The 21563-nt window shown below is 43.0% G+C and overlaps 1 protein-coding gene across 3 annotated transcripts; it reads right to left on the bottom strand.

The window, feature by feature from the left end:
• Positions 1-1027: 1027 nt before the first annotated feature.
• On the bottom strand, positions 1028-21562 carry LOC136433956 (uncharacterized). 3 transcript variants are annotated; one of them, XM_066426568.1, is made up of 24 exons: positions 21331-21562; positions 20103-20307; positions 19349-19515; positions 18517-18695; positions 17951-18069; positions 16992-17158; positions 16210-16321; positions 15367-15542; positions 14576-14809; positions 13426-13634; positions 11943-12086; positions 11257-11394; positions 10537-10765; positions 9851-10052; positions 9277-9444; positions 8290-8421; positions 7648-7734; positions 7006-7092; positions 6364-6450; positions 5840-5950; positions 4099-4326; positions 3588-3745; positions 2943-3159; positions 1028-2276 (listed from the first exon to the last, which is right to left on the bottom strand). In XM_066426568.1, exons 1-24 carry the CDS (start codon positions 21490-21492, stop codon positions 2137-2139), a joined length of 3858 nt encoding a protein of 1285 aa, XP_066282665.1. In that variant the 5' UTR covers positions 21493-21562; the 3' UTR covers positions 1028-2136. The 3 variants fall into 3 exon arrangements, with proteins under 3 accessions (XP_066282665.1, XP_066282667.1, XP_066282668.1); XM_066426570.1 differs by lacking the exon at positions 8290-8421; XM_066426571.1 differs by lacking the exons at positions 5840-5950; positions 6364-6450; positions 7006-7092; positions 7648-7734; positions 8290-8421 and having other exon boundaries at positions 21331-21561.
• Between the last annotated feature and the right edge of the window lies 1 nt (position 21563).

The following is a 21563-nucleotide window of genomic DNA, read 5'->3' as shown; positions in this document are numbered from 1 at the left end:
CTGGGTATTCAATGAAACACCTTAGACTGTCAACGTGTACAAGATACAAGATTTTTTAATTTTTTAAATCAGGCGAAAATTAATGAGCGCGCTGATGTCATCCATAAAAATTACTTGCTGTGGCCTTAGGGTGAAAAATGCTTTTAATGATTTTTCTACTATTCATGTAACCTTTTTCTTTGTTTTCCTCATGTGACACCCGTGACTGTACTTCCCTGTCCTTGGTGCTGATTCAGTTTCTACTAGAATTTCAATGCTTTGGAAGAGTCTATTTTTGCAACAGTAGTTTGTGGAATAGTCCATCATTGTTAGTGGCATCAAATGGCTGAGTGGCCAGGCTAGCAAAAACAAGATCACAGATTCAATTCCTGGCTTCCTCAATTCGTTGTGTTCTTGGGAAAGGCACTTTACACAACTTTTCTTACTCCACCCACTGCCATGCTGATGTACTATAATGGTGGCATATGTAGGTCCTGGACCGGATACTTGTATCTGTTTAAAAGAAACAAAGACAGTGTCAAGGCATCCTCATTTGAGGTGAAGCATTATGCTTTTTCAAGTAACTAATGGTAGTGCAATGTGGCTTTTCTACGGCTCGCACTTTTGGCCAAGCACACCGGGTCACTCCTATTCTTCTCAATAAGTGTGTTGGGTTCTTTTACGTGCAGAGGTTTGACCTGGTAGATGAGTGAAGGATTCAGCTCTACCCCGTGACGTCACTCACTACGTCGAGGGGTCCCGAGTGTGCTTAATAAGCGCCGTTGGCGATCAGAAAGACGTCAATCACCAAAACTTTTTCGGTGAGCCAGGGACACTGGGCAAGTGCATCCAGCACACTTTGCGGTCAACTTTCACGGGAGAACGGGGGGCAAGAATGTCTGGCTCCATTGGTAATGTATGGCGCCAGACATTTTGGCCCTTAAGAGCATTAAGGGCACTAAGAGAACCGAGACTTTGCGCTCAGCGGACTAGGTCCGCACAGACTATTAGATCGCCGGCCTTAGCTCGGCCCTCCCATCTCTTATAATAATAATTGCAATGTTGGACAACTTTCCCGTAGCAGAATTTATTGAAAACATCAATATATGACTTTGTCCATATCATCTCTATCATATCGTCTGTATATGCAACAGTATGAACTACAAAAATAAAAGAATCGTCATGCTATAGTCTAAACTGTCCACAAAATATCCAAATATATTCTTAATAAAAAGTACAGCTTTAACCACTGAATACAAACACCTACACTTTTAAATCTGCTATTATGGCAATACTATAGAAATACTGTTATAATGTGTTTCAAAGAACAATTTGGTACATATATGGCCAGTTATAAGGAACATCTTCCATATTGGAGTACATTCTATCGGTAACCGGATCAGTGGCTGGGTTCCCAACATCTTTGCACTGATATCTAGTACAAAAGCATATACATGTAGTATATAATAGCCTTCCACTCATGTATATATCAACTTACAGCAATGAACTCTCAATTTAGAGCTTTTACAAGTTTTAGGACTGACACAGATTAACTGAAAATAAATTCTATGTTTGAAAGTTTTCCATAATGTTGGTCTAAAAAAAACCCTGTTTTGGACGGAGTTCAAACGAAGATTCAGACATTTAAGCAACCATGTCTGTCACTCAAGACTTAAGGACGGATACTGTTCACCACCATCACTAGTTTGACTCTCTTGCAGCATATGTTGCATTTCAATTTCTGTGAACCACGCAGAGGCCTCGATTAAAGTTTGAACACAAGATCCAACACAATAGTTCTAAATAAGGAAGACCAATTTTGTCATTTGTATCGGATCAAGAGTTTAAACTGTAAATGCGTAATTATAAACGGAGATGAGCTTTGATGGCTATAATCAAGAGTCAAAACTTTGCCTTCTTCATACCATACCGATGAACTGGAGAATTTCCACAAAACTCAGACTGTTGGGGGAGTGTTGAGTGTCCTAAAATTTGGCATGATCTTTCAAGAATCTCCAAGATCTGCCAACGACCAATGACTTGTGGTTGCTCATCAGTTGCCAGCTGTCTTCCTCCTGTAAAAGTAGAGCCTCAACTTCTTCTTGCATAGATCTGAATGAAAGCTGTTGGTTCGAATAGCTGTCTGGAAGGCCAAGGTTAGTCCCAACACTTGAACTTGAAGAATGCCTGAAGGTCAGGGTCGTCAATGTCCTTCCCATGGACCCCCGCGTAGATCTTCTTCAGCATGTTGGTCTTGAACTTGTCATCGAGAATGCTCACATACTTGTCAAGGGTTGCTGGAAAAAACAAAAAATGATTTCATGTCATTTGAGTTTTGGAATGAAAGATCTGTCCAACCTGAGGATAAATTCATAGATTTAAAGTCATAATCACTTCAGTCAATAACTGGCAGGGGCTTACTCATTTTGAGAAATTGGGGATGTTCTCAACCTATCTGCTTGCTGCTTTACCTCATAACCAATACAATTTCGTTTGAATGTCCAACTCATTGCCTGGCAAAGACTGGTGTCCAATTTTTGTTTTGGAAATTACAGTACAAATTTTGCTTCAGAAGAACTGACTCACCAGAAACTGACAGCTGGTAAGGTATTTTACAGAACAATCTCCAGCTGTCTCGTTCAATTTGAATAATGTAAATAATTTAGTGTGAATCGCTTCATATTTTCAATAACCAATTGTAACAAACTGTTCATAATTCAGACGGGCACCAGCCATTCCATGCACATTTAGGTTTGTCGGTCGACTGAATGAATACTGTAAATGTATCTAAGTTCACATGGTTTAAATTTCGCAGTAGGGAGAAAATAGAGCTTTTGAGACAAGGGGGTTAAGGGTAAAAAGTTTCACGGTGGTTTTAAGTTCGTGCTGAAGAGTTCATCGCAAAAAACGCGAACATAAAACCATCACAAACATTTCTGCATTTACAGTATTTCTTGACTTACTGATGCCCATGACCCTCCCGAAGGCGATCATGCTGTCGGCTAGTCGGGGGTCGTCAAACTTCTCGTGCTTCATCAGGATCCGCACGACCTCGCCATGGATGTACGCATCGTCGAAGGTAAGCTCCTCAGTAAACGGGAACTTGCAGTACACGTCCACAGCCGCTAGGGGGTCTGCCTTGATCAGCATGTCAGCCAGCTCGATGTACGCGTCATGGATCTACAGGAGAAAAGGTGATCGACATCGACAACCAATACACATTATAATCCCTAAGGACTGCTTGTTTTGTCATGTGAAATGTGAAGCTGTCAAGATTTGTCAGGGCAAAAACTAAACCAACTGGATGAAGGAAGTGGGTTATGCCAATTGTACAATGTAATACCTATAGTACATAAAGGTATCAATATCGTAACCAATAATGGCATCATACACAAAATTGCATGATGGTTGAAATAACACCAGGCGTATTACTGCCAAAAATGTCTAGAACTCGCAGACTCGCTCGCTCAATTTTGCTGCAGTGTGCAAGTGCTAGTTAGGTTATACCAAGTCATGATTTGGCATGAAAATCTAAACCAAATCTAAACCAAAATAAAACCACCGAAATTTTAGCAAATTTACAGCAAATTGATGAACATTCGGCTGACCTCTGGCGCCATGATCATGACCTCGTTGTACCACTTCTTGGCATCGTCGATGGTGTCGTCCGTGCGAGCCAGCGCCCGGGCCAGACCCAGTCTTGGCCGGTAGCTGGCCCGGTTGAGTGGCGTGTTGGCTGGGATTGGTGCAGGGGCCTTCTCTGGCTCTGGAGGTAGGGGGAGGAAAACTGGATTTATTTAATCTGATGGGTAACATTGTATTTGCTGTGTTCTGGCATCAGATGAACAGGCACGGAAAACCCTATGTTCCAACACCCCAATGTCCGGAAACCTCTATGTTAGGGTTAGGGGGTGTCGAAACATAGGGGTGTAACCTTTTATGGCTCTGAGGTGTAAAGAAATTTGGTTCCAAATGGCAACCTGGGCAGGCTGAAGGTTAAAACTAGTCTCGATGATAACATGAAGAAATAACATTATGCCTTTCTGGAATAATGCCAGTAGGTGATATATGTCGCCCTGAGAAAGAAATAAACAATAAACATGGAACTTGAGCCCTGACCTGGTGCCTTGGTAGGTGTGGCAGGTTTCTCCTCAGCTTTCTCCCCTGGTTTACCTGCAGGTTTCCCCGCCCCAGGAGCTGCTGCTGCTGGCTTGGCAGCCCCGCCCCTGGCAGCAGTGCCTCCCCTGGGTGGGGGTACAGCTTTCCCCGCTGCCCCACCTCTGGCAGCACCTCCCCTGGGGGGTGGGGCAGCTTTGGCAGCAGGAGCACCTCTTCCTCTAGCAGGGGCTGTAGTGGGAAATTTTTTTTACAAAGTTAACAAGAGTTCCACGACCTCATATCTCCATGAACAATTCTATTCATGCAAATGACTTACACTTTTGAATAATATATGCTCGGTCATAAACACCTTTATCTAACTTATACATGTTGCAATATTGACAGTCCTATAATTCTCCAATTAGATGAATTATGGTGTTTTTGCATTAATTATGCAAAGTAGGAGTTTATTGTTGATGTTCCACTTTCCATAAACTACATATGTTACATGTATTTGAGTCAGATAATGGAAAACACTACAAATATAGATTTTCCTCATTAGCTATGCAAATTAAGTCACAATTAGCATAATTTGCACTTCATCATGTACATCTCTGTCTAAGCTACCTGCATACTAAGTATCATATTGACAGTCCAATAATTTTCCAATTAGATGAGATATGGTGTTTTGCATTAATTATGCAAATTAAGAATTTATTTGCATAATTAGTATCTGTTGATGATCCACTTTCCATAAACTACATACGTTACATGTATTTGATTCTGATAATGGAAAACACTGCAAATATAGATTTTCCTCATTGGCTATGCAAATTAAGCCCCAATTAGCATAATTTGCACTTCATTGTGTATATGTCTATCTAAGCTACCTGCATACTAAATATCATGGAAATCCGTTGTTCCTTCGTTCAGTTATTCTCCTTAGAAGATTTTCACAAGAACGCCCCTGCAGTTCCAGAGGTAGCTGCTAGGGGGCCCAAACCTACTCCACTTCTTTATTACATCACAAGCTATCTGCCACCCAAAAATCAAGACCACAGCACGTCCAGGTCAAAAGATACAAAAATTGAAGATTTGCTGCAGTACCAAGGTCACATACCAGGGGGCCAAAAGTCAACCTTGAATTTTGGCTTCACAAGACCCGCCCACATACCAAATATCATTATAATCCATTAAGAGACTCTTGAGTTATGCTGACTGGAATGGTGCGGAAACACAAACAAACACACACACAGACACACCCAAAACTATATCTCCATTTTTCATGGAGATAACAATGAATGGATTTTACAAAAATCTTTACTCTTTGTCCACTTTGTGCCACAAGCAAAGACCTGCGGTTCTTTTTACTGTGCCCATCTAAAACGTGCAGGTTCCTACTTTATCGTGCAACTACCTTTAGTTAGCTCCCTGTTATCTTAAATGCATTCAGTGCTTGACTAGTGACTAACACTTGCAGTAGCTAATATGGACAATCACCACATTTTTGCCACTGAATCATGCATAATCACTGGCACGTGCATTGTAATAACTTTGCATGTTGGTTGCCTTTTAGTTATACCCCTCCCAAGGAGGCCAGGTTTTATCAGGTTAAACTTTTCTTGATTGGTTAAGACCTATTAACATTGGCAATATTTGTGCAGGAATTTGAATCATGCTCCCTTAGCAGAAGTTAGCAAATATTGAAGGGTGCTTTATTAATTCTAAGCCTGGTCTGTGGGTACATGTTATCTGGTGGCACCTTTCTGCACTGCTGAGGACTTTGCTGTCGATATTGCACCTCGCCCGGCAGGGGTTTTGGAGGAAGAACTGTACATTTTGGCAGAAGAGGTGGACGTTGTAGAACTCTGCGCTGGAAAGTGGAGTCATCACAAATATTCAAAAAGAAACTCGATATCCAACTTTATCCACACCCAGGTTGCATGCAGTCAACTGTCTCTATTTCATTGCATTTTAATTTGACCTGGATTACAAAGGTCTCCATCCTTAATTGTCAATGAAGGTTAGACATCCAGGTGAAAAGATATGCAAGAAAACAGTTACTCAAGCAACTGGATAGATTTTGGAAACATTTACGACCCTTTCCAAAATCTGTCCAGTTGCTTGTCATGAGCATTACTAACTGATTTCTTGTATACCTCCAACGATTCCTTAAAACCCATTATAACGAATTTGTGGCTTTAAAAGCATATTCCATCCTCATCATGCTTTAAATAATTTGTCTGCACCATTTTTAACTTGAAAGTTCACGGATTGAGGTGGCACCTTTCTGTACAGAGGCAGGTTTGGACGCTGATATTGCACTTTTCCCGTTTGTTTTGGAAGGAGAGGTGGACGTAGCAGAACTTGGAGCTGGAAAGTGGAGTCATCATGTTTAAAAAAAGAAACATACTCAACTTGATACACAGTCTGGATACATGTAATCCAATCTACTTCATTAGGCTGAAAGTTACTCCAGATTACTGAAGCCTCCATCATCCTTAATGCCCATTACAACTTTTTTGTGGCTTTAAAATATTTTTCAATCCTTACTGAGCTTTGCATCATTTATCAGCATGATTTTCCACTTTATGTATGAAGGTTGCACCTTTCTGTGCAGAGGCAGGTTTGGATGCTGATATTGCACTTTTCCCGTTTGTTTTGGAAGGAAAGGTGGACATAGCAGAAGTTGGAGCTGGATAGTGGAGTCATCAAATGTTTAAAAAAACTCTCTCTACGGCCCCGTTACATGCAATCCAATCTCTCTTTGATTAGATCTAAGTTATTCAGAATGATCAAAACTTCCATCATCCATTCCTTAATGCCCATTATAAACTATTTTGTGGCTTTAAAAGAATGTTCTATCCTCTTGACATGCTTTAAATAGCTTATCTGCACCATTTTCTACTTAATGGATTGAAGTAGCACCTTTCTGTACAGAGGCAGGTTTGGACGCTGATATTGCACTTTTCCCGTTTGTTTTGGAAGGAGAGGTGGACGTAGCAGAACTTGGAGCTGGAAAGTGGAGTCATCATGTTTAAAAAAAGAAACATACTCAACTTGATACACAGTCTGGATACATGTAATCCAATCTACTTCATTAGGCTGAAAGTTACTCCAGATTACTGAAGCCTCCATCATCCTTAATGCCCATTACAACTTTTTTGTGGCTTTAAAATATTTTTCAATCCTTACTGAGCTTTGCATCATTTATCAGCATGATTTTCCACTTTATGTATGAAGGTTGCACCTTTCTGTGCAGAGGCAGGTTTGGATGCTGATATTGCACTTTTCCCGTTTGTTTTGGAAGGAAAGGTGGACATAGCAGAAGTTGGAGCTGGATAGTGGAGTCATCAAATGTTTAAAAAAACTCTCTCTACGGCCCCGTTACATGCAATCCAATCTCTCTTTGATTAGATCTAAGTTATTCAGAATGATCAAAACTTCCATCATCCATTCCTTAATGCCCATTATAAACTATTTTGTGGCTTTAAAAGAATGTTCTATCCTCTTGACATGCTTTAAATAGCTTATCTGCACCATTTTCTACTTAATGGATTGAAGTAGCACCTTTCTGTACAGAGGCAGGTTTGGACGCTGATATTGCACTTTTCCCGTTTGTTTTGGAAGGAGAGGTGGACGTAGCAGAACTTGGAGCTGGAAAGTGGAGTCATCATGTTTAAAAAAAGAAACATACTCAACTTGATACACAGTCTGGATACATGTAATCCAATCTACTTCATTAGGCTGAAAGTTACTCCAGATTACTGAAGCCTCCATCATCCTTAATGCCCATTACAACTTTTTTGTGGCTTTAAAATATTTTTCAATCCTTACTGAGCTTTGCATCATTTATCAGCATGATTTTCCACTTTATGTATGAAGGTTGCACCTTTCTGTGCAGAGGCAGGTTTGGATGCTGATATTGCACTTTTCCCGTTTGTTTTGGAAGGAAAGGTGGACATAGCAGAAGTTGGAGCTGGATAGTGGAGTCATCAAATGTTTAAAAAAACTCTCTCTACGGCCCCGTTACATGCAATCCAATCTCTCTTTGATTAGATCTAAGTTATTCAGAATGATCAAAACTTCCATCATCCATTCCTTAATGCCCATTATAAACTATTTTGTGGCTTTAAAAGAATGTTCTATCCTCTTGACATGCTTTAAATAGCTTATCTGCACCATTTTCTACTTAATGGATTGAAGTAGCACCTTTCTGTACAGAGGCAGGTTTGGCTGCTGATATTGCACTTTTCCCGGTTGCAGCACCCCTCCCCACTTGAGTTCCAGGTTTGGGGGAGGGAGAGGAGGAAGGAACAGGCTTTGGGTTCACAGTAGGAGAAGCTGCAAAATCAGGTTAGTTAGAACACATCAACAAGAAGAAGAAAACAAGGCATAAAAGAATTCTAAACTCTTTTCTCTGATAGACGCATCAAATACAGTAGCTAATTGAGCCTTTGACTTTGAACTGTACCCTTTGACGTGTACCTTAACTGTACACTTTGGCCTTGAACTGCACCCCTTGACCTGTACCTGAAGTTTACCCTTTGAACTTGAACTGTATAAATTGAATGTCACCCTCTTCCTTGTTCATCATTATTGTTGGAGTCCACATCCTTACAGAACATTTAATCATAAGGACATTTCCACATAAGAACCTTTCTAACATCTCCCACAGCACTTATCCAGTATCACGGCTATCTAAATTGCATAATTTCTACTGTTACATGATGGGAAATAGCTACACAACTCAACATTCGACCATTCAGCACCTTGGACAGTAACCACATATTACGAAAGCTGCCATCAGTGTTTGGCTGAAATCAGCTGAGCTGTATCAGTCAAGACTCATCATTGAATCTGGGAAAGGATGTCATTCAGCACCAAGGACAGGGGGCCAACAACAGTTAGCTACCCACTGTCAGTGCTGAGCTGCTGGTATCACTGCACATTGTGGAGGTTACAGAATCCATTCATTCTTTAACCTTTAGTTCTTCCCAACATCTATACAAAATCTACACCATATCTACATATAGATGTAATTCAGCACCAAGGACAGGGAACCAACAACAGTTAGTTACCCACTGTCAGTGCTGAGCTGCTGGTATCACTGCACAGTGTACAGAACAGGTTGCAGAATCAGTCCATTCTTTAACCTTCAGTTCTTTCCAACATCTACACCATATCTCCATTACTCACCTGCTGCTGCCCCCCTCCCTCCTCTCACAGCTGCTGCTGGCGCCCCTCTTCCCCGAGTTGCAGCGCCCCTAGCAGCGGCTGTTGGCACTGCAGCTGGCTTCTTGGATGCTTCGGCTGCTTTCTTCTCCTCTTCTTCTTTGGCAACTTTATCCTGCCACCACTGCTGGCCTGGGAAAAGTGGCAGATACAACTTGTTTCATTGTTTGTTTCAGTCACTATGGCAACCTTCTCCAGTGACCACTCCTTGCCTGTGCAAAAGTGGCAAAATCATCTTTCTGTTTGTTTGTGTCACTATGGCAATCTTCTGCAGCAACCACTGCAAATTGGCGGGGTAAAATGGGCGAAGTGGGGTTACAACTTTTGTCTTTCTGTTTGTTTCTTTGCTTGTTGTACTATAGCAGCCTTCTCCAGCCACCAATGCTAGCCTTAGCGTAGCAGCTTCCTTCTAGTTTAGCTGTTTCTTGTTTGTTTTCTGACTTGTTACGATAAAGGTCAGTTATACCGACTATACAGATACAGAAGCTGGTGTGTTACATCGTCTAAATAAGTATACAGATAAAGATAAGAGACTAACCAGTTATCTCGTTCAGCGGTTCTCCCACCACGGGTTTTCCCTCCAGCCCGATGCAGGTGTGAAACGTGAGCCGGGAGTCTCGCAGGGCGCGCGCCGCCGCGTCGGTGGACGGCTCGTCGTCGTATCTGGCCAGCTGAGCGTACGCCAGGTGACATAGGGCGCTGCTGTCACACGGCCGGATCAGCACACCTTTCTGACAGGTCTGGCAAAGGGACATAGGTTTGATAGTTATTAGTGCAATACTACCTACAACAAAAAGGCTGGCCAGATCGACTTGCAGAGGATCACCGGAAGTGGGGGACTTGTGTTGCACGTTATGCTGCCTCTTCGGCTGACAAGCTATGGGACTGATGATGATGATTCACAACAAGGACACAAAACAAGCAGAAAACTGGAGAAATCTGTTCACTTTATGAAAGAAAATCCATAAGTGGTGTACCCTAAGGCACACCACTAGTCTTCCTGGACTTCTTATCAACAGGAGACATAACAATACATACAGTGACGATGACAACATAAAGTACAACCATCCAGTATGTACATCAATTACAGGTAATTACAGAACATTGAAGGGATAATACTGACTTCTCCTGCATGGTCAGTGGAAGACTAGCTCTTCAGTGAGCTAAACTGGATCAAGATCATCTTTCTTTTCAACACTAAAACAGTTATAGGGATAAAACTACCTTCTCCTGCATGGCCAGCAGCTCGGTGTTTTTGGGGATGCTGCAGGCCCGGATCAGCGCCGAGAGGTCGCGACACCGCAGGGCGATCAGCTCCTCCTTCCCAGCCTGCTTTGCTGTCAGGTGCTCCAGCAGCTGGTAGTGCGAGGTCAGCAGCATCCATTCCACCTGGCGATACACCTCCCCCCGGTGCACCATCTCACACATGGCCTGGGCAGACAACAGGGTCGCACTGCAGAGGGAGGGAAGACAAACGATTGAACAGCACCATCACGATATCTCGAGGTACAACTCCCCAGTGCCCAGAAGCTGGTGTTCTTTAGTTGAAAATTTTGTTTATGTTATTTTGTGTTGCACAGAAAGTTTGATCTTGTAACCAACCAACCAACCAACCAACCAACCAAACAAACAAACAAACTATACTGCCTCTGCAAGAGTTTGGATTATATCTGATTGCCGTGGTTTCTACTTTATGATTATTTCCTGTTACTTTCAAGATACAACCAGACCCAACCTGGTAGAACCATACATCTAGAGGGCATCCCGAAGAAGGTGGGAGGACCAAGTCTTCAACACAAGTTATTCCGAACAAGGTCACCGAGTCAACTGGAATGTGTTGAAAATAGAAATTCCTGGAGAGAGATGTCTAACTGTGCATTAGCAGTTGATGCCCACGGATTGATTGATTGATTGATTCCAGATTGACTGAAATTACACCCTTACTTGTGCAGGACGTCCAGGGCGGACATACAGCCCTGTGGGGGGTCCTGTTTGGCCAGCAGCTGCCCCAGGAGCTGGAACCCACGCAGCATCTGCAGGTTGGACAGCCGCCACAGGTCCTCCGAGTGCAGGTTCGGCTGGCTGCAACAAACAGAAAAATCATACGCACCTGTTACTGTACATGTCAATTCATTTATTTTTGCGGGACTTAACACGTGTTAGCCTGGGTGCCAGCCGATTTACTCCTAAAATATATTTTATGGGAAGCAAGATCGGAGCCCCAATAGTAAATTGGAAATCACCCAGGCTAGAAACTTACAGCAAATCACATGCACCTGTTATCAACAACTCAGCTTTGCTTCCAGAACAAATAAAATACCATCAATCTACTCAAAAGTTACTCATGCTGCTAAAAAGTTTTGTAAACGGTCACTGACAGACATTTCTGGCAGCATCAGCTGTCTTCTGTCAGTGATGTTGCCCACGTTGATGAGAAAGTTTACTTTGCTCACATCGATGACCAAATACCTCATGGAAAGTTCAGGAAAACGTCAACAATATGACAGCAGTGCAAAGATTATTTCTTCTTAGAAAAGAGGCTAAGATGATCCTACAAGTGTAGGTGTCAGCTTCAAAATCTGGATCGTATAGAAAAGTGTGGAAAGTCCCAGTGTAGGCAGAAATCTTACCTCTGAGTTGCGCTCCCCTCTGCCAGAGCGCACCTCTGTGCCAGCACCGTCTCCACCCCCTCGTTCAGGAATGCGATGGTCTCTCCCAGCCGGTCCTGGGGAGGGCCCTTTGGCAACATTGCCATGGCCAGGCCGAGGTAGAACCTGGGGATCAGGCAAAATTGGTTTCAGTTATGAACTTACTCATAGTATTTGTATTGATGCCAATGTCTAAATGTAGTTTTCTGTGCTGTTGCATTAAATTGGTGAATACCTACTGTAGGCTATTTTGGGGGTTGACAGCTGGTAAAACTTGAAAAATTAAATCCCTCACATTCAATACTTTGAATTTTGATATACAAAGTAAAATCCCATTCCCTAGGAAATGCAAACCTGCAATCCTCAAAATGGATGTATTTGTGTAACTTGCCCCTGTTATAAATTTGACTGAGCTCCATTAACATTTATCCACCAGATTAAAGGACCCCAAGGTATGCACAGTTTAGATATGCAGGAGTACTAGAAGTGCATTATAATGGGGTGCATTTCTTTAGAGATCTCCTTAGACAAGTTTTTTCAGGGTGGCAGAATTACATTAGCAGACGTTACAGGAGAAAGACATTTAACAAGCCTGAAACATGCCAACGGAGAGCTGCAGCCTGTGCCTCTCTGGTCTGCATATATTTGAAACTTGCACCCTATACAAATCGGAAAGCTCTACCTCCTTGCCATTGCCAGAGAAAAACAAACTTAAAGGAATATATTCTGTTACCTGGCTGCCTGGTTTTTGGGGTTCATGCCCACAGACAGCTGCAGACGTGCCTGAGCCTCAGTGACCTTCCCCTGCAGCAGCAGCATCCGGCCCACGTGCAGGTTGTACATGGTGCAAGTTTGAAGGCTCTACCTCTTTAGCATTACCAACGAAAGACAAACTTAAAGGAACATCTACTGTTACCTGGCGGCCTGGTTTTTGGGGTTCATGCCAACGGAGAGCTGCAGCCTTGCCTGAGCTTCTGTAACCTTCCCCTGCAGCAGCAGCATCCGGCCCACGTGCAGGTTGTACATGGTGCAAGTTTGAAGGCTCTACCTCTTTAGCATTACCAACGAAAGACAAACTTAAAGGAACATCTACTGTTACCTGGCGGCCTGGTTTTTGGGGTTCATGCCAACGGAGAGCTGCAGCCTTGCCTGTACTTCTGTAACCTTCCCCTGGAGCAGCAGCATCCGGCCCACGTGCAGGTTGTACAAGGTGCAACTTTGAAGGCTCTACCTCTTTAGCATTACCAACGAAAGACAAACTTAAAGGAATATATTCTGTTACCTGGCTGCCTGGTTTTTGGGGTTCATGCCCACAGACAGCTGCAGCCGTGCCTGAGCTTCTGTAACCTTCCCCTGGAGCAGCAGCATCCGGCCCACGTGCAGGTTGTACATGGTACAAGTTTGAAGGCTCTAGCTCTTTAGCATTACCAATGAAAGACAAACTTAAAGGAACATCTACTTTTACCTGGCGGCCTGGTTTTTGGGGTTCATGCCGACGGAGAGCTGCAGCCGTGCCTGAGCCTCGGTGACCTTCCCCTGGAGCAGCAGCATCCGGCCCACGTGCAGGTTGTACATGGTGTGGCTCTGGTCCAGCGACAGGGCGTCCAGGAACTTCAGGTACGCCTGCCCCAACGTGTTGGTCTCGTCCTCAGCCTGCTGGGCTACTTTACCATCCTGTGGGAAAAGAAAGCAAACTTTAAGGTAATCTTGATCCAGTTTAACTCACGGAAGAGTAAAACTTCAACTGGTGATGACAGAGAAGACAGACGCTATGTACAGTATTTATGGGTTCATTTCTTTTTGAAAAGCGCAATGAAAATTGGATGAAGGTTTAACGTCCCTGCATGGTTGTGTAAGAGAGTTGTTTCTTTTATAGAGGGTATAAACTATGTGAAGTTGGATGAGACTATTTCAATGAGATCTATGACTGGAGGTGTCTGGCTGTGCAAGGCGGTTGGCCCACCAGGTTTTACTGTATGCTCCTATCTGTGTTGCCTCCTTGGACTTTGAGTCGTATATATATCTGTGCCAAATTAGTTTACACTTCCGCGGACTATGTATAAAAACTACCTGCGTCACAGGGGGTGATGACATCTTTTCTGCTTATGTTCAAACGCGCATTCCAAGAATGGACTTTGCGTTAACGTACACATATTCGAAACCATCAATAGCATTTTGAACATTGGAACAATGATGTAACCACCTCCTGTGACGCATTAGCAGTTTTTTGTAGTCTGTGGAAGTGTAAACTCTATGTGAAACAGTCAAACCTGGTGGAGCAACCATCTGCCGCAGGCAACCACCTCCAGTAACAAGTCACATAGAAACAATGACCCGTCCATTTTTACATACTTAACCCCATCCTGTCCTGAGCAACCATTTTCCCTCGGTCCCTTGTGTAATGAGTGGTTGCTGAATCCAAGTTTGACAAACAAAATATGCTCCCATCTATCTATCTATTCATTCATAAGTTTAACACTTTAAAAAAAATGATACAAACAATATCAGCTGCTGCAGCACCGCGTGCCTGCAAACTGGTGTGTTATGCCAGAGGGCGGCTCTACCGGCAATATAGATACAGATACTGCATATACAAAACTGATATATCCTCCTACCTGTGTCGCCTGTTTGGACTTCCACGCGTACAGCGCCTGCACGTGTTCCGCCTTCCCCGTCTGCCCGCCGTCCAGCAGGTGGTGGAACTCCTCGTCCACGGCCTTCAGTTTCCGTGCCAGCGGCGCCGTGGCCGGGACCCCTCTCAGGTTACAGATGGCGTCGATCTCCTCCTCCTTAGAACTCTCCTTGGCTGCCAAGTTCAACCCGGCAAGGCCAAGGTCATCCTCTTCATCCTATATTAAGATTTGGGTATAAAGGCTTTTAATCAACAGTATAGAATGTACCAGGTCCTGTGAAACAAAAACTTCACACAATATTTTTGTATGAATATAGACCAACATTTGAAGGCAAATTCACTTGAATGTGGAATTTGCAACTGTGATTCTATGATCATTGTGAAAACGAAACTCAAAACTACGTCTTCAATCACAGTGTAATGGGGAGCAATTACTTTTAAATTCTTTTTACATACTGTTGAGATACATACAAATCCTTGCAATTGTGATTTCCCTTCCTTTATGTATTAATTTTACTTACAGGTTTGGTTTTCAGAGACATACAGCTAAGTTTGCCCATTCAGCCAATGGCTTATTAAAAAGTGGATGATCGCAAAAGTAGTAGTAATAGTAGTAGTAGTAATGGTATATAATATGCTTAATTTATTCATTTATCAATGTTTAGGGTAGTCCCTTCAGTAAACAAGTAACTGATTTCCAAGGGAGCCCTATCAATGTGCTAGATACAACAGTCACTAAACATATATAAGAATGATTATTATTAACTACTGCACCTGTTCCTTGAGTCCGTACATGTCCTTGGCGTAGTACTGCTCCTCCAGAACCAGCCCCAGGCTGCAGTGCAGACTCCCGTCTTTCCCCTTCATCTTAATGCTGGTGGCGTAACACTGCGCCGCGTTACGCAGGTAGTCCAGCGGGGACTTACCGTGCTCGTACGACTGGTTCTGCCCTGGATTACGAGGAAAAATGAGTTATCATGCAAGTGGAAGTGTGCACCTGGCTGAGTTATAGAGCCAAATGCAGACTTCCCATTCTTGTACAATTATTGGTATGACTGGTTTTGTCCTAGACAGAGATAGAGGAAGAATAAGTTGAAGTGTACACTGGGTTGAATTGCGAAGCTGCTTCGCAATTCAACCCAGTGTACACTTCAAGACTTATGCTCATACATCTGCTTTTGCCCTGGGCAACAAGGAGAACTAACTTAAAGTTATCATTCCAAAAGTGATGAGTTATGGAGCCAAAATGAGACTTAACATGCTCGGTTTGGCCTAGAAAATAAGGAGAAATTAGGTGAAAATAGAGGAATAGAATAATATGCAAAAATGGCAGAAAACCTATCTTGTGCTTTTTAAGTGGTCATCTGTGTACACACCAAATGTCTAGAAGGAATGCATTATGGTGCTTGCTTCAAGAATTCTATATTATAGAATATGTTAGATCTGACTTTAAAAACACACCATCACAATATCTTACCGATTTGTCCTGTCTCGTTGAGGCCATTACACAGTGTGTTCATTTTGTCTGAATTTTGCATCTGAATTGCTGGTATCATGCACACCACATTACAAAACATGACCTTGACTAACTTTTGACTCAAAGCACACGACACTGACCTATCCTTGGCAAGGCCAGTCTGTAGTTCTTAAGATGCTCCTTCGCCTGTTCGTCCAGCTCCTTTAGGCTGGAGTCAGTCACGTTGTGGAGATGTTTCTCCCAGCTTCGCACCTGCAGCACATAGTAGGTGTTACATATCAATGTGAAACATGAAGAAAACTGTGGGAGCCAAGGGAGCTTTTAGCAAACCGGACAAAGTGGATAGAGTTGAAGAATGACTGATTGCAGCTGCAGGGTGTCCAGACTCACTGCAGCTACAGAACACAGTGGACTACTATTACAAATAGAAACATAATAGGTAACATCCAGGGCTGTCTTCAACTTAACATTTTTATCTTTGTCACTCATTGTTTGGGAGCTAATGTTGTTGATTTTCCTTGTTAAATCTGTCATTATAAAGTTATGAAAGGACATTTGTCATGAAGTTCAAATTTTTACGATGGACGGGCGGGTGAAATTTTGTCCGCCCAGGTGGCAACAAGCGAATGTACGTCCAGGGTAGGGTCCTGGAGACAGCCCTGGGTAGCATACTGGTTTACAATGGAAAAAAAGGAAAATAATCTCAGACTGACAGTTTGTACAATGTACAAAAGCCAAGAAGCTGGAGACAGTGGGAATATATAGGGCTGGCACAGTTCTTAAATGCTTCAAATCTATTCAACCTTCTTCCTGCGACCTAGCCTGCCACATATTAACCAATACAAATCTAATGCCAAAAAGCTTCCTCAGCAGAGGGAACTTTCGAGGTTAAACAATTGCTCTATAGACTGTGTGAGCCCACCTCCACTTTGTGCTTGATGTCCGAGTCTGTCTTCTTGGTGGAGGCGAAGTCGGCCTTGTACCAGGCAGACTCTGTCACCAGGGCAGAGTTGGGCTCAGGTTTGGGTTTGTGCTGGCAGTCCTTAGCATGGGCACCGAGTTCTGCATACTTCATCTGTTCTGTACAGCCTGGGTGGGAAACAGTAGACTATGATGGTTCTGAAATGCTGAGTCAGACGTACTTTAATACAGTACAGTTAACAATAAAATCAGTGATTTTGTTATATGAAAAGCAATTTTGATTTGTTTCTCTTCAAACTAATGGTGCAAGTCAGAATCATTGAATATAATTCTAAAGCTTTATTCTTTTAAATTCCATGGTTCTGTGTACTTGATTTATCATTTTCCAAAAGATACCCTTTCTTTTTTAATTTCACATGCAGTCAGACTCAAACCTTTCTAAATGAGATCAAATCACAATGTTTTTGATTTACAACTGACAGCTTAATGAATTTAGAATATGGTCCAAATTCCTCTGTACTACACCAGTGTGCCAAGTGTGGACGTCTGTGCGCCTCAAATTTTGGACTAAGAAGCCACATGCGGTCACACGCCATGAACGAGAAACACTGACCCTGAAGGACTACCAAGAGAGAGAGAGAGAGCATCACATCTACATGTACAATGGGTAATTAACTGGGTTGTTGATATTAACTGTATCAAATGTCATAATGTTCAGTCAAGCAACAAGTCCCAAGATGCATTAGCAGCAACTGGCTAACAAATGTCAGTGACAGGATCAACAAGTGCTCCTCCTTTCCTGTAAGACAGGTGCTCCTACTTATTTGCAAGACAGGTGCTTTTGTTCACAGGTGTCCTTACCTGCTTGGGAGGTCTTACTCACCAGCAAGACAGGTGCTCCTGCTCTACAACTACGCCTGCAAGTTTATAATCACCTTTATAGAAGGTGTTTTAACTCACCTGCATGTGTATAGATACAGCTGACAACAGCTGCAGACACCTTCTTGTCCACATCAAAGTCCACAATCCTCCACTCAGTAGGCAAGGGGCTTTCGTCTAAGGGGTCCTGTTTTGAGGTCCTATGCAAAGCAGAAATAAGGATCAGGCAAGGCTTCATTTCCCTCAGTTAGCCATTGAAACATGGGGGCATTGAGGGTAGTAATGGTCTTTTAAATGCTTTCAACAAGCAATCGTTTACACAATGCCAAGAAGATGATTGTTGTTATCCACTATGAAAGTATGATCTAATATTGCTCTGAGAAACAACCACTTAGGCCACACCAATCTAATTTGTTGGTTCTCGGATATAAACACAAATTGAATATACTGAACTGGAAAAACATAATGAAAACATTTCAGCTGAGGATCAGGTCTGCGCCTTGGTACTCAGACTTGGTACACTCAGTATTACAGAGTGAATACAGCAGCTGTCATATTCAATACTTCCTCCCTGCCCTCTGCTTTTATGATGTCCGCTTGTAAATTGTCCGAGATCCAAGCAAGGAAATAAATCAACGTGGCCATACCTGGTCAGGACGTCGAGGCAGGGGGCAGAGTAGGTGTGTTTGGGATCGCTCTCCCTGATGCTGATTGGTCGATACAGCGGACCGAGCGTAACGGGACACTCCAGCTGCAGCGCCAGTTTCGGGTCGGCCAGCTTCACAAACCTGCCCATGGGCTCCTTCACTACACTGATGGTGTACACCTGGGGGATACAGGGGGCAAAAAAAATGATTTAGTTTATCTCACCACAGTTCTACAGTATAAGCATATCAAAAACATAAGCATGGCGAACGCACACAGAACAAACACCAGTGATGAACCGAGACGACGGGGGATACAAGCTTAGCCACGCTTGGGACAGTGTTCTCACCACAAAAGCGCCACCTACATCGGCTACTTTTAGCGGTGAGAAGCAGTACTCCAGTCAGAAGCTCTGATGAAGGTGTCTCACAGACACCAAAACGTTAGCAGGTGAGATTACCTGGTTGGGTTAAAAGAATCTCCTTTACCCTATTAACATGTTTAATATGGTACACAGTTGATTTAGAATCTAAAGGTTCTGGGTTCGAATCCCTGGCAGGCCCCAGTGTTTTGCCCTTGGGAAGGAAGCTCAATGACATGTGAAAATGAGTACTAGTACCTCGCCTCAGCTATTAGGACTTTTTCTCGGATGGGACATAAAGCCAGAGGTCCTGTTAAAAGACCCTTGAGCATCTTAAAAGAACCCAACACACTTAGTGTTATGAAAGTGTGGTGGGTTCTTGAAAGTGACTTATTGTGAAAATGACGACAGTTAGCAGGGTAAAGCAAATTCTTCCACCTTCTAGAAAACATAAGAAATTGTTTGGTTCTCACCTGTTGCTTTGACCCATCAGGTGAGGTGACCTCCACATCCACCTGAGTCTCGCCCACGTTCAGCTGCACAGGTGTGTCGGGTGTCAGTCCGCACACCTTCACACCTGCCTTGGGATCGGGGGCCTTGGCTGTGATGGTCAGGGAGCTGACGTGACATGGTAATGTAGCTATGGAAAAAGGTGTGGATAATTTATGGAACAATAAGAAAGAGAATAAACAGAGTTGTAGTCAACAAGCAATGGCAAAAGTCAGGAATAACTAATCTTAAAAAAAGATATGCATTTGATAATCTAAGTGTAATGTATGACATCAACAATTATAAGACTATCAAATACATTTTCTGAGCTGAACTGAAGTTTTCTGTCATTTCAACCTATCCTAAGTTTTTAAAATGATTTATTGGCTAGCCAACCTTACAAATCTATAACATCAAATCTCCTAATTCCGCCAGCTAATCTCAGACCGCCACATTACTTTTAAAAACGGTGCTATCAGTATCGAGACCTTCTTAAGAAGCACCTTTTGAGCACCTGTGTATCTGAAGTGTGTATAATTCAGGGATTACTGATGTAGTAGATCATTTTGAATTCAACTTTTCTTAACGTGGCAGTCTTAGGGTACCTGGTGGAATTACGAGAGTCAACGTTATATAACATAATTGACTTAAGATACCAGTCTGTAAGATTTGCCAGCTTTTTGAGAAGTCAACGTTGGGATGAAATTTTTAAAAACTTGATGGGAAAAGATCACTCACTAGAATAAGTGTATGTTCCAGGTGCAAACTCAGGTTCAAGGGCACCAGCTGACAGCTGCAGGGTGGTGAGGGTGGCGTCGCTCGCCGACAGACGCTTCACGTTTACCGTGTAGATCTTCACCGTGCCGTCTTCGGCTGATACCTCGATCTGCACGGTTGTTACATCCCCCTCCTTCAGTGGGATGGTCTTCTCTCCTCCACTGTTCTGTGGGGGTGTGAGATGGTAAGAGGATGATTGGAATGTGTTTGGAGAGCTCACAGAGAGAGGGAGAGAGGGAGAGGGAGAGAAAGGAAGAGAGGGGGGAGAGAGGTCCAGGGGAGAGAGAGGGAGAGAGAGGGGGAGAGTTCAAAGGGAGGCCGGGGGAGAGAGAGAGAAGAAAGGAGGGAGAGGAAGAGAGAGGGAAAGAGAGTGAGTGAAGGGGAGGGAGAGAGGGGAGAGAGAGCAGTATTGAATGGTGTACAGTGTTTTTAGTGATTAGCAGGACACAAGGCCAGTTTAAGTCCAGGCCTTCCTCCCAGACTTTTGAATACTGATAGGGATTACATTGATTGGAAGGGAGTAGAATACAAACACTTATTGGTGGTGTCAAAGACCCCATCAAACACCTTGAAAGTGATCCAATTGATTGATCAATACATTGCATGGCTTAATTCTATTTCAAACGAACTCTTGGTACGGAACTTTGCATGTTAGTTTACAAGGTATGCAGTCAGATTTTTCACAAAACGCGGTGTAAAACTGAAATCAGATATGTTGTTGATGTGAAAATATTTGGGTATTTACAGTAAGTATAGCCATATGTTATCAGGCTTACTGCCAGTCTTGGCCAATCAATAAGGTACTGTTCTATTTATAAATTGTAAGAATATTTGAGCTAAGAATGTAGAAAAATCGAGATAAAAATGAGTGTATGTAAACATAAACAAGTGGCCCCGCTGAGCTTCTGTAAACAAACCACCTGTAAGAAAACACCTGCAAAACAACAAACAACTTTTCTTCGGTCTGCAAATCAGGTGTGACAAACAGGGGGCTTGGACAAGTATCAAGTTACCATTCTGAAGAAAAACATAAACGCACTAAAAACAAAGGAGTATTACACAAAACTGCTTGGCCAGTCCATGTTTTAGTAAGTTCATCGTTAAAATCTCGAGATACAAGCGGTTACAGGTGGTTGCACCTGTTGAAAAAGTAGTCTGTAAAAGTTTTCCGTGATCGGTACCCTCCCACCTTAATCTGATAGGAGGCGCCACTGTCACTGGACAGCACGTCGAACTTGACATTCTCCACGTTACTGGCGACCGTGACGCTGTACTCTGCCGTGTCCTTGTGGAACTTGGGCGTGAGTGCGCCGGGAGAGACGCCCAGCTTCTCTAGAGTACAGTCGTCCATGTTCTACAGTAGCGACAACAACAAGTGGCACCGCCGGAATATTGATGAGCGTCTGTCGGCACAGAAACCGA

The sequence above is a fragment of the Branchiostoma lanceolatum genome, chromosome 4, assembly GCF_035083965.1.
Source record: "Branchiostoma lanceolatum isolate klBraLanc5 chromosome 4, klBraLanc5.hap2, whole genome shotgun sequence".
In the NCBI taxonomy this organism is placed as follows: domain Eukaryota; kingdom Metazoa; phylum Chordata; class Leptocardii; order Amphioxiformes; family Branchiostomatidae; genus Branchiostoma; species Branchiostoma lanceolatum.
This window is presented reverse-complemented; position numbering and strand designations above follow the sequence as displayed.

Excerpts from the sequence above, each read along its gene's own strand:
- LOC136433956 (XM_066426568.1), bottom strand. The coding sequence starts at position 21,492 with ATGGACGACTGTACTCTAGAGAAGCTGGGCGTCTCTCCCGGCGCACTC. Across the intron at positions 17,159-17,950 it reads CTGTATCTATACACATGCAG|GCTGTACAGAACAGATGAAG; the intron begins GTGAGTTAAAAC and ends TTTCCCACCCAG. Across the intron at positions 16,322-16,991 it reads ACATCAAGCACAAAGTGGAG|GTGCGAAGCTGGGAGAAACA; the intron begins GTGGGCTCACAC and ends TATGTGCTGCAG.